General features: G+C 33.4%; 1 protein-coding gene across 1 annotated transcript; it reads right to left on the reverse strand.

The window, feature by feature from the left end:
• Nucleotides 1-627: 627 nt before the first annotated feature.
• LOC121786361 (transcription repressor OFP2-like) lies at nt 628-1,782 on the reverse strand. The gene has a single exon (XM_042184977.1). The coding sequence runs from the start codon at nt 1,640-1,642 to the stop codon at nt 785-787; it is 858 nt and encodes a 285-aa protein (XP_042040911.1). The 5' UTR covers nt 1,643-1,782; the 3' UTR covers nt 628-784.
• Nucleotides 1,783-11,110: the final 9,328 nt, after the last annotated feature.

Below are 11,110 nucleotides of genomic sequence, written 5' to 3' on the forward strand. Positions count from 1 at the left end.
GATCTTCGCGTTATTAGCACGATGCTCTAACTAACTGAGCTAATAGGCCAGTTGTCCAATCGTTGGTAACAGAATAATTTCATATCTTCTCAAAAATTAAAATATAAAATCATAATTTATCAATTTTCAAAATTTTCTCAAATGAGGTGCTTTTGTTGTCACATTATATTCAATTTGCTACACTGATTTCGACCAATGTGGAACAATTGCGAAAAATAAATAAATAAAAGTTAATTTTATATTTCAATTTTATAATTATAGAATTGAAAATAACTAAATAAAAATATGTGACTTAAATAACAATTATCCTTTTTTTAAAAAAAATCACTAGCACCACCTAATAAGTATACTACTATTTCTTAGACTTGATTCAAATCTTGATATTTCATGGCTTATGCTATTAGACATAGCTTTGCAAAATTGCACACGGCTCGTGATTTATTTGCTTTGACAGCCATTTATATGTACGTAAATTAAATGAAATCTTGAGGCTCCTACTTTTTCTAGATGTAATGAAAGCCTCCAACTTTTTTTACAACACGAAATCTTTTATTTTCAATCATATCCATGTTTCATGTTTTGTATCTTCAAATTCTATAACTCAATAAACTAAACAAAAGATCTATATAACCAAAATATTGTGACTCACTACCATCACTTACCTCAAATTTGAATCTTAGCTACATATATATGTGACCATTTTCTATTTATATAATAAAAATCGATTCTAGATCTAAAACAAACTCTATTCTACTACACCAACAAAACTCAACTAAGCAATCCTCTAACAATAAAAATATGGTACATTCTTGTCAAACGAATCTCCTTTAAGCTCAACCCAAACTTGTGTAAACACGCTAATGATCAGATCATGATATTGATTGCAATTCAACGTCAAATAACAAGCCAACAATTCCTCGAGATCATCAGGATGCCCTATCCCCTTCTCCCGGATCATCGAAACCATCGAATCCTTGAAATCCCGACGCGGATCAAGCGAGCTCTTGACAACCACAACGCTATCGAAAACCGTCTTCCCCTCCACCACCCACTCACCGGGAGCCCTCTTCTTCGCCTTGCTCCTCGCTTTCTGCATCTCCTCGAGAGCCCGAATCTTGCATTCGTTTCTCGGGGAGTACACCTTCGAGGCCCTTGTCCTCCGCACACGGACACGGGCCCCCCTTTTCACTTCAATTGGAGGAAGATATTCGTTTCTCTCTCCACTCCTCTGTTTTCCTCTCTGTTTCCTTCCTCCGTTTTCCTCTGTTTTTCCTCTCTGTTTCATTCCCCTGTTTTCTCTCATCTTCTTTATATCCGAAACCATTTCACTGAATTTCCTCTCCGGAGACTCGGCCAATCCGAGCCTCCGGAAGGAGGGAAACACATCGGAATCTTGATTGATTCCGCCGGTGCTGCGGCGTGGCTGGATTCTGCCGTCGGTGAAGGAGATTCTCCAATACGGGTCGTGCTCGTCGAGGCTGTAGAATCGGCCTTCGTCTCGGTAAAACGATGAATTCGGAGAGGGGAAATCGAGCACATTGTTGGAATTGTGAGGAGTGTGGCTTTTATTGGGTGAATTTCGAGTGAATTTGGAGAGGAGTCGAGTGAAGAGAGATGAAGATGAGTTTGTAGACCACTTCATTGTCAATTTTGATGGAGTGAATGAGGGAGAGATTATGAGTTTAGAGGAGGGGTTGGAAAATAATGGAGGGATAATACAGTTAGGAGACGGTTAGAGTGATTAAAGAGAGGCGTCGTGGTTGGTTTGGTTTGGTTTGAGACAAGGTGAGAAATGAATAGTTATTGTTTTCAAACCAAAAGGAAAAGCACGCCTTAATAGAACTTGTGACCACTACTTTCTAGGATGGACTCCACTTGCTGACTTTTTGGAATGGGTTTTTCACAATGTTTTAAAAATCGGACCGGCAAGCGAATTGGCGACGTTACTGGTCACGGTTCAACCGGTCCAACCGGTCGAACCACCGGTCTAACCGTTTTACTGTTGCAAATATATATAAAAATATATTAAATTTAGTATGTGATTTACAATTAATAATATATCACAAAACATTAAACCTTATAGATAATTAGTGATGTATAAATATAAATAATATTAAAATTTAGTAAATATATTCAGATATATATATTTAGTATTAGTTAGTCTAGATAAAAAATTTAATATTTCATATATTAAAATAGATAATGTTTATATTAATTTAAGAAAATTTATTTCATAAAATAATATATAATTAAATACGAATTAAGTACTTATTAATTAGTTTAGATAAGATTATTCATTAATGTCAATAGTTAGGGTATATAAATTAAGTATGTAATATAAAAAATTTATTTATAGTAAATAATGAATCTTATATGGTACTAATAATAATATAGGCCGTAAGTAGAGTATCATTAAAATATAAATGATGATAATTATAAATATTATAATTAACAATTATATTAAAGAATAATAAAATTAAAATGAATTATTAGTTTTTGTAGATAAAATTAATGGTTAATGTATAAAAATATTTAATGTTCAAATTGTTCAATGAGCCCATGTGGTGGAGTAGTAGAGGTCTTCTTAACTAGAAGAGAGGTCATGAGTTCAACCTCTACCAACAAATTTTAAAAAATTTTGAAAAAAAAATAGAAAACCGGTTTCCGGTTCACGGTCCAACCGGTCCGACCCGCCAGTTCCACCAGTTCACAGCAATTCAATGCAGTGGTGGTTTAAAGGGGTGAACCGGACCGGACTACCTACTGGATCGCGGTCCAACCGGCCGGTCCGGTCCGGTTTTTAAAACATTGGTTTTTCATCATATTTTTCAAAATTTTGTAGTACTACTGGGGTGTTGTGGTTCGAAAGATTGTATATCAGGATTAAATATGTAATGTGTTAATTAGTCATAGTCATTCTTATAATTCAATTATAGATGAATAATCATGTGATAATTAGTCATAGTCAACCTCGTATAACTAAAATAATCTCACAATTCAATCCTAGATTATATCTTAGTTACTATCTTGTCTAGGAAGTGAACACCACCTTAGAGCAATGTGGAATTGTATGATATCTTGGATATAGGACAAAAAAATTGGGTGGGGTGTGATTATTATAAGGATATCTGTCTTTAAAATCATAGACTTTGGCCAAATTTCAGTATTTTCTGGTCATATATATCATAAACTTAGACATTATTATGGATTTCTTAGTTAATTTTTTCCCATCAATTTATGAGAAATTTAACTAAGGGGATAACTTCATTATTTTTGCAATCAAATATTAAGTTCATGGAAAGTACCGTGTTAGCCAAACTTTATTACTTCGTCTGTTTTAAAAAAATAGATAAATTTGCAAGTGACACTGATTTTAATGTGTAATTGGTAAAGTAAAGAAAGAGATGAGAAAAAATAAGAAAAATAAAGAGAAAAGGTAGCGGAAGTAGTGTTAACTAGTGGATTATGAGGTCCACATTATTAGTGGTGTGTAATTGGTTAAAAAGTTTTCATATTTAAACTTGGTCTGATTTTCGGGGACGATACAAAATGGTAAAACTAGTTTATTTTTTGAAGACGGAGGGAGTATATTATTGAGCAATAATCCTTTTTTCATTTTTTGCACAAAAATTCTTATTTTAAATGGTGTATTTATTTCATATAGTACTATACGAGTAAAAGTGACTTTTTTCTGACAAAATAAAATACCTAAATTATCCAATGTAGGGGGACTCCATCTTTGGACATAATGCTTCAGTAAAATTATGTGCAACTGCAAAGTATGTAATTATTCTCTTTTTATGTACTTACAGGACAATTAATAAATGTGTTATTCTTACAAATTTTGATGTACCTATAATATATTTACGGCTAGTGATAAATGTACATAATTATATGTACTTATTCAATACTTTCAATTGTTAAGGACAGTTTAATAATTTAATATATAGGTATTTGAGATACAAATAAGAATTCTTTCCATTTTAAGTTCTTCAATTTTTTTATATTGATATTATGCAAATAATGATTCTCTCTAACTATGTTTTCAAAGAATAAAATAAATTAAAATAACATTTTTGGAAAAGCAATTATTTGGTTTGTTTCACATTACTTCTTTTTTTGACACATTGTTGTTTCTGTTTCTTTGCTTTTAAATAAGAGATCAGTGGCGGACACAGTAAGGCAAGGCAAGGGGCTTAAGCCCCTCCCATGAAGCTTTTTCTTTTATTTTTTCCATCTCTGTATTTTAAAAAATTTTGACAACTAGGTACTAGCCCATGCCATTGGAATGTTGTTAAGGAGTAAATCATAGAAAGTTTAATGATCAAAAGGGCTGAACTATAACTAAAAAAACCAAAAATTGCAGAAGGTAAAGAACAAAGCTGCTCCCTGCGAAGAAGATGAAGCAATTCAAAAAGGAAATAATATAAATATTATAAAATTACCGTTTAAGGTTGTGCATAAAAAATCGAGCCCAATTCACTTATGATTGTATAAATTTAACACGTCTTATATTAATTTTGATAAAAGTGTCATGTTAACTTTTCATTTTGATTTACAAGACAACCAGAATTCTAATTTCGTAGCTTAATTTTCTTCCAATTCTAAATCTTATAACATGGTTACTTCTTCATTGCAATTTTCATCTATATTATAATCCACAAACATTTCAATTTATATATTAATTTAGTTTTACACATAAAATGTTTATGCATTTTTATAGCTATTGTGTTTGTAAGATTTTTACTCTATAAACTCTATATTATCTCTACCCATATTTTCTATTTTGATTCGTTCATTAAAACTTTTTTCAATTTATTTATGGTAAGTTTTTCTCCATTATGAAGTATAACATATTTTTATCAACACTTTTTCGAACACTTTTTGTCTTTAATTCCCTCTTCCTTTATCAATTTTGTATCGAAACTTTTATTGGCCACAATCAAAATATTTTTCATAAACGAAGAAAATATACAATACAACCCCTAGTAAAAAAAAATTCTGCGTCCGCCACTGTAAGAGACTATAATTGGTTATAATTACCAATTATGCATTTTTGCCACCTGTTTGTGTGACATGTTTTTAGGTTTGATACTTATAATGTAATAATTGTATCATTACTTATCAACTATTGTTTGGAATTTGTGGGTTAAATTGTCTTCACTTTATTGTATATACGTGAAGTTTAAGTTGGATTAATCTATCGTATTCATTATCTTTGATTATTAATTTAAATTTGTACACAGTTCTTATTTTGTTGCAACTATGGTTTCACATGGACGTTATCTATTTAGTTACAGTAAATCAATACCACTTCATATTTTTCTAGTTCGAGAAAAGTAGTCGACTTTCTAATTGATGGTCATTTTTATTATCATAGAAAGTGACAGGAATTTAATCACAATAAATGTAATTTCTGGTCCATAGTCATCACCCATGATAGAGAAAGAAATATATACTTTGTTATTAAAAATGTTTGACTTTATAAAATAAATTGATAGAAAAAGTTAATGGAATGTGAGTCATACTCTTATATTAGTATTAGTTTTATAATAAAATGTGAATAAATGAGTTAATAAAATGTGAGATGATAGTAAAAGTGATTTAAGATATTTATTGGTGGACAAATAAAAAAATAAAATGAGATATTTAATAAAATATTGAGAGTACTAAAAATGCCATTGCACTTTCACTTTAGTTATGCCATCCCTTTACGTGATAGTAAGTGAAGTACAGTACAAAAGATGTCATATTTCTAAACCATTATACCAAAAAATAAAGGGATAGTAAGTGAAGTACAATACAAAAAATGTCATTTTCTAAACCATTATACCAAAAAATACTTTTCAAAAAAAGTGAAATTTCAATTCAATTTCAATTTCGTGTGCCAAATAAACCCTTAGACTTTTTATTAGCATTGTAAAGATGAAATGAGATTTATATTGACAGGCGGAAGGAGTACTTAAAAGAAATCTGACGATGATATGTTATGGTGGCATTCAAAATGATCATACGTCGAATGAGCAACACACGAGAGGATACTGATGGATGTGGATGAGACGAAGACGATTAAGAATTGGAATTGGTAGTTTCTTATGCATGATACTCCTTTCGCCCCTTAAAAAAAGATTTTTGAGACCATATGAAAATAAAACGAAATTGAAAATTAGAGGATAGCTAATTTTTTGGGATATATCAAAATAAAAAATAAAAAAAACTAATTATCTAGTATAAGAGGAGTCATGACAAAAAGTGGACTAACCATTGTTCGAAGATGCATGATTTGTCTCGACTGATATGTTTCTTCTTATCCTTTATTTTAATATGCATGATTTGTTTATAGGCTTAGTTTGAGTAGATTCCAGATTATCATTGACCACACAGGCTAACACAAGCCATCTAGATTGAGCAGATAAATAATGCATCTACATTTTAAAATTTAATTGAATTAAATTGCAATTAATTTTGTTATTATTTATATTATTCTATAGCGATTAAAAAAAATAATATAATAAAAATTTATGACAAATTTTTACATAATTCCCAACTTGATTTGAAATAATTATAAAATATTCAATAAAAAAATATTTTTTCTTATATATTAAGATATGTAATTTAAACTTTAATATTTTCTTAAAGTGTATCATAATTATTAGTAAATAATAGTATATTTTTAAATTTATTAATATTTATAATTTGATTCTCAAAGTAAAATTTCAAAAAGTTGTATACAATTTATATACATCATCACTACCTTTATATAATGCTGGTATAATACCCCTCCGACCTTAAAAAGTAAATAAACTTGTAAATAACACATGTTTTATGTGTAAAGTAAAAGAGAGATGAGAAAAAGTAAGAAAGAGGGAATAGAGAGTGAAAGTAATGTTAGTGAATTGTGAAATCCACATTAATAATGATGTGTAATTGGTGAAAATTGTCTGTATTTAAACTTGTCTATTTTTGGGGATGATCCAAAATGGTCAAGCTAGTCTATTTTTTTTTAGGACGGATGAAGTAGTTTATTGTGATGTTCGGTTATTTAGATGAAATATTGTGAAATATAGTATGAGATTAGATAAAATGAAGTTTACCTATGATTAGTCAAAACGATGAGCTAATTAAGATGGATAATCATCAGAACAGTGTATACACGAGGAAGTATATATATATATATATATATATATATATATATATATATATATGTCCATGATCAATTGAGATTTTTTAGACTAATTGAGAAATGAGATGCAATCTCAGCCACTCATTTTATTAAATGAGTGGTCCAGATTTTGCCACACAAAAAATATTTTTAGATTAATTAGTTATGAAAGGGCAGAATGGTAATTACATAATTCAAATCCCTAATCTTCCAATCCAGAATCTTTTGACGACGCTGGCTCCTTCTCCATCGCAGCGTCTTCTTCACCAAGCCTGCAGGTAAGGCAGATCGTCGATCTGCGCTTCCTCGAATATGTTGCCTTCTTTGATGACGCGGCGGAGCTCTTCCTTCCCCGCCGGGTGGCGGAGGAGCTCCACCATCGCCCACTCGATCGGAGGAGCTCCACCATCGCTCACTCGATCGTGCTGCTCGTCGTCTCTGATCTGGGGAGGAACACCTCCTGCGGTAATTAATCGCTTAATTCGATCAATTACCATGATGATAATGTGGAGTTGATGATCTTCATGATTAGAAGCAACTAAATCCATCAAACTATATCTCAATTTCATCAGCAACATTTGTTCTCAATTTCAGATCTGTCTCACTGATTTTGATTTTTGAAGGTATCCTATGTTTTCAATTGAATACTTCTACAGTAAAGAGAGGTTTTGTTTCTGCATAAATTTCCTAAATCTGAGGCTTCTTTATTCGTTTGGATGTACCAGTTGTTGCTTTGATCTTTGCAAATTCCTTCTTTTTTGTTTATTAATTTATGTTTGGTTGAATTGAATTTTTTATGCAGTTCGGATTTCGAGGAATCTCGCTATGCTTGCCTATGAGTGAAGGTTCAATTCGTAGGAGAAATCATTAGTTTATTGTTTATCTCTCTAGAAATTCTGTTTCCTGCCATAGTAATCGTCATCATCTGCTGATTCAGCTCAATTTCATTCGAGTCTTTGTGCTACCAATGCCCACAAGCGACACTTTTGAAGGCAAAAGAAGCCAACTACCATCATGGGGAGTGGATAAGACTTCCACATCAGATTTGTTGGAAGATATGAACAAAAAAAACAACAAATTTTATCTTTTGGACAACTTTTCAACCACTTCGGAACTACCCCACTCTTTAGCTAGCTTAGTTAGTTTTATTTTCTCTCTCTAAGCTTAGTTTTCTCTCATCCTTGAAGCAAATTTCGAACCATAGACAGCCATTGCCACTTTTGCTCACCATGGGGTGAGAAGCTTGTAGTTGTGTAGTGTTTTAATGCTTTGAATGATCTAGTTCCTTGTTGTACTCATTTTCCAACATCTTAACTCTCTAGTTAAGGTTGTTGGGCTGATATTAAAGAGCTTTTGGTGTATTTAATTCTCTAAGTGTTTAGCATTTATGTTTGGTTGTTGATGTTCTTGCTTGTTTAGTTCAAAAACCTTATTTTCAAGTTTGCTATTTTAGGTTTGTGTTAAGCCACTTTCTTGAGGTGTATTTCCTTGTTTATTTAAGTTATCTAAGCATGTTAGGAGCCATTTTAGGAGTTGTTCATGGTTGAAAAACGTTCCAAAAAAGAGAAGTAAAAGTATGTGCAAGTAGTCAGTTGTTGTGTGATTTGTGTCGTCTAGTCGCGTTTCTTTTTGCATGCCTTTGTATGATCTTGTTGATTTCATTCTTCTAGCTTTTCTTCACCATGTTTAAGTGTTCTTGAAACTTATTTCATCTTGTGTAAGTGTTAAAGTTTTCAGCTTTTCATTTGGTGTTTTCAAGGCATATTTAGGTAGCTAACTTGTTGATTTGGTATTTCTCTTGCATAGTTAAGTGTTTAGCAGCCTTCTACTTAGTTCCTTTTGCTTCTTTTACTTAGTAATTTTCATGACAAAAGCTGGTTTCTTTCCTCTTGTTCATTTTATTCCTGAAAGTGCTATTTTACAAAGTGTTGTCATTTTTCTCGCCACTGTTCTGCTTTTGCTGTTAAGTTGCCCAGTTTATTTGCTTTGTCTCAAGTTCATTGTTTGTTTACTTTTACTTTATTTTCTACTTTGTTCCCACCATGTTCGTAAGTATGGGTTAATTTCTATAGTTAAATTTTCTTTCCCTCCTAAATTAAAGCGTGGCGGCATCGCCAAACTCTTAAGTGTTGAAATACATAACGGATACGACCGTTCCTCGTGGGATCGACATCCGACTTACCACATACTAATTAATAGTATTTTGGGAAGTGGGAACGTTAAGTATTGTTGAATAGGAAGAACACGTGCCTACGACACGCGTGCAAAATCTCGTCCTCTCAAATGGCGCCGTTGCCGGGGAACGGTGTTGTTGTCTTGTTATGTTTTTCTATACTTATTGTATATAGTTTTTGACTTGTTTTTTTCCCTTTTCTTTATTTCATTTTTAGTTTCAAGCAGGTCATCTTCCCCAAATTTTATGTTCAATATTGAAATTGTGAAGATGGCGAAGAGGCTGCGTGAGGAAGCCCGTTTGAGAAAATAAGCTGGTATTGGGTTCTCTGCTCTGGGCAGTCCAGGTACTTGCCCAGTTCACCAGGCTGTCCAGTTTGAAGAAACCAACGTGGAAACCAATTCAAGAGGCAATGACAAGAGTGGTGCACCATTAAAGGGCAGCATGGATTATTTCACAGACCCCTACGATCTTGGATGGGGTGATCACTCCTATTTTGAATGGACCAATCCGAATCAACAATACCAAGGTCCACCACCACAAGGATATCATCAAGCTCTCCAAGAGTCGAATGAAAATCATGTTTATTGGCCTCCCGATCAAGAAGAATTCCCTCTGTGTTTCCAGCCACAAGAATTCGGCCAATATCAATCAAATCATTCGTCAATGCCGCCCATGTGCTTAGAAGATATGATGGATGATCTAATCACTTCCCAACAACTCATGCAAAACAATTTGCAAGCCAATTACAATGTGGTGCATGAGATGCATGACGAACAATATGAGCAAATGATTAGTCTTGATCATCTTGCACGCCAAATGACACAATTGGCGACTTGCGTCAATGATATGCGTGGGAATGGTGGAGGAATTCCGGCTCAAGTGCAACCACCAAGAGAGGAGAATATTGATCAGATTACCCTTAGGTCCGGGAAAGAGTTGAAAGCTTCATTCAACAATAACTCAAACAGCGGACCGGGTGAAACATTGGAACAGGGGCCCAGATTGCCCAGTGCAACACACTGCCCAAGTCAGGTGATTGCTTGGTTTGAAGATGAAGAGGATAGCGATGAGAAGATTGAAGAGAAAATCATCATTCAATCCGATGGGCCTATACCCATACCTTTGAGACCAGAAGAGGCTATCACGAAGTGGTGCAACAAAATGGAGCATGCAAAATCTGCCAGTAACCTGCCCAGTCTTAGGGCAGAAGAGGAATTGGTGTCGTCGGAAGTTCGACCTCCAAAATTGGAATTGAAGTCGCTGCCTACTAACCTCAAGCATGTCTGCTTTGGGGAAAATGACACTCTCCCCATTAGCATTAATAGTGATATGGAAAATGGCCAAGGTGAAAAGTTGATCAAAGAGTTGAAAGGTCCCGACTTTCTTGATGCCGAGTTTTTGCAAGATATGTATCCATTGCCCTCCATTGAAGAAAACGTTGAGCTCAAAGAATTTAGTGAATGCAAGTTATTCAACACTCAAGGGCTTAGTGATGAGGAGATAGAGGCTGAAATAATGACTTGGTGCAAGAAGAGGAATCACACAAACCCACCTGAGAGATGTAAATTGTCTGATCCTAAGGAACTGCCCAGTCAGAATAAACTGCCCAGTCCAAGAGTGGAAGAAGAGTTGCGATCATTGGAGATTCATCCACCTAAATTGGAGCCGATTGCGTTTCCTTCCAAACTCAAATCTTTGGAAAAAAATGACACCATATCCATGATCATCAAGAGTATCTTACACAAGAGTCAAGAAAAAGAGCCAATCAAGGT

This window comes from Salvia splendens, chromosome 22 (genome assembly GCF_004379255.2).
Source record: "Salvia splendens isolate huo1 chromosome 22, SspV2, whole genome shotgun sequence".
Taxonomy (NCBI): Eukaryota; Viridiplantae; Streptophyta; class Magnoliopsida; order Lamiales; family Lamiaceae; genus Salvia; species Salvia splendens.

Coding starts and splice junctions, on each gene's coding strand:
- LOC121786361 (XM_042184977.1), bottom strand. CDS start 1,642: ATGAAGTGGTCTACAAACTCATCTTCATCTCTCTTCACTCGACTCCTC.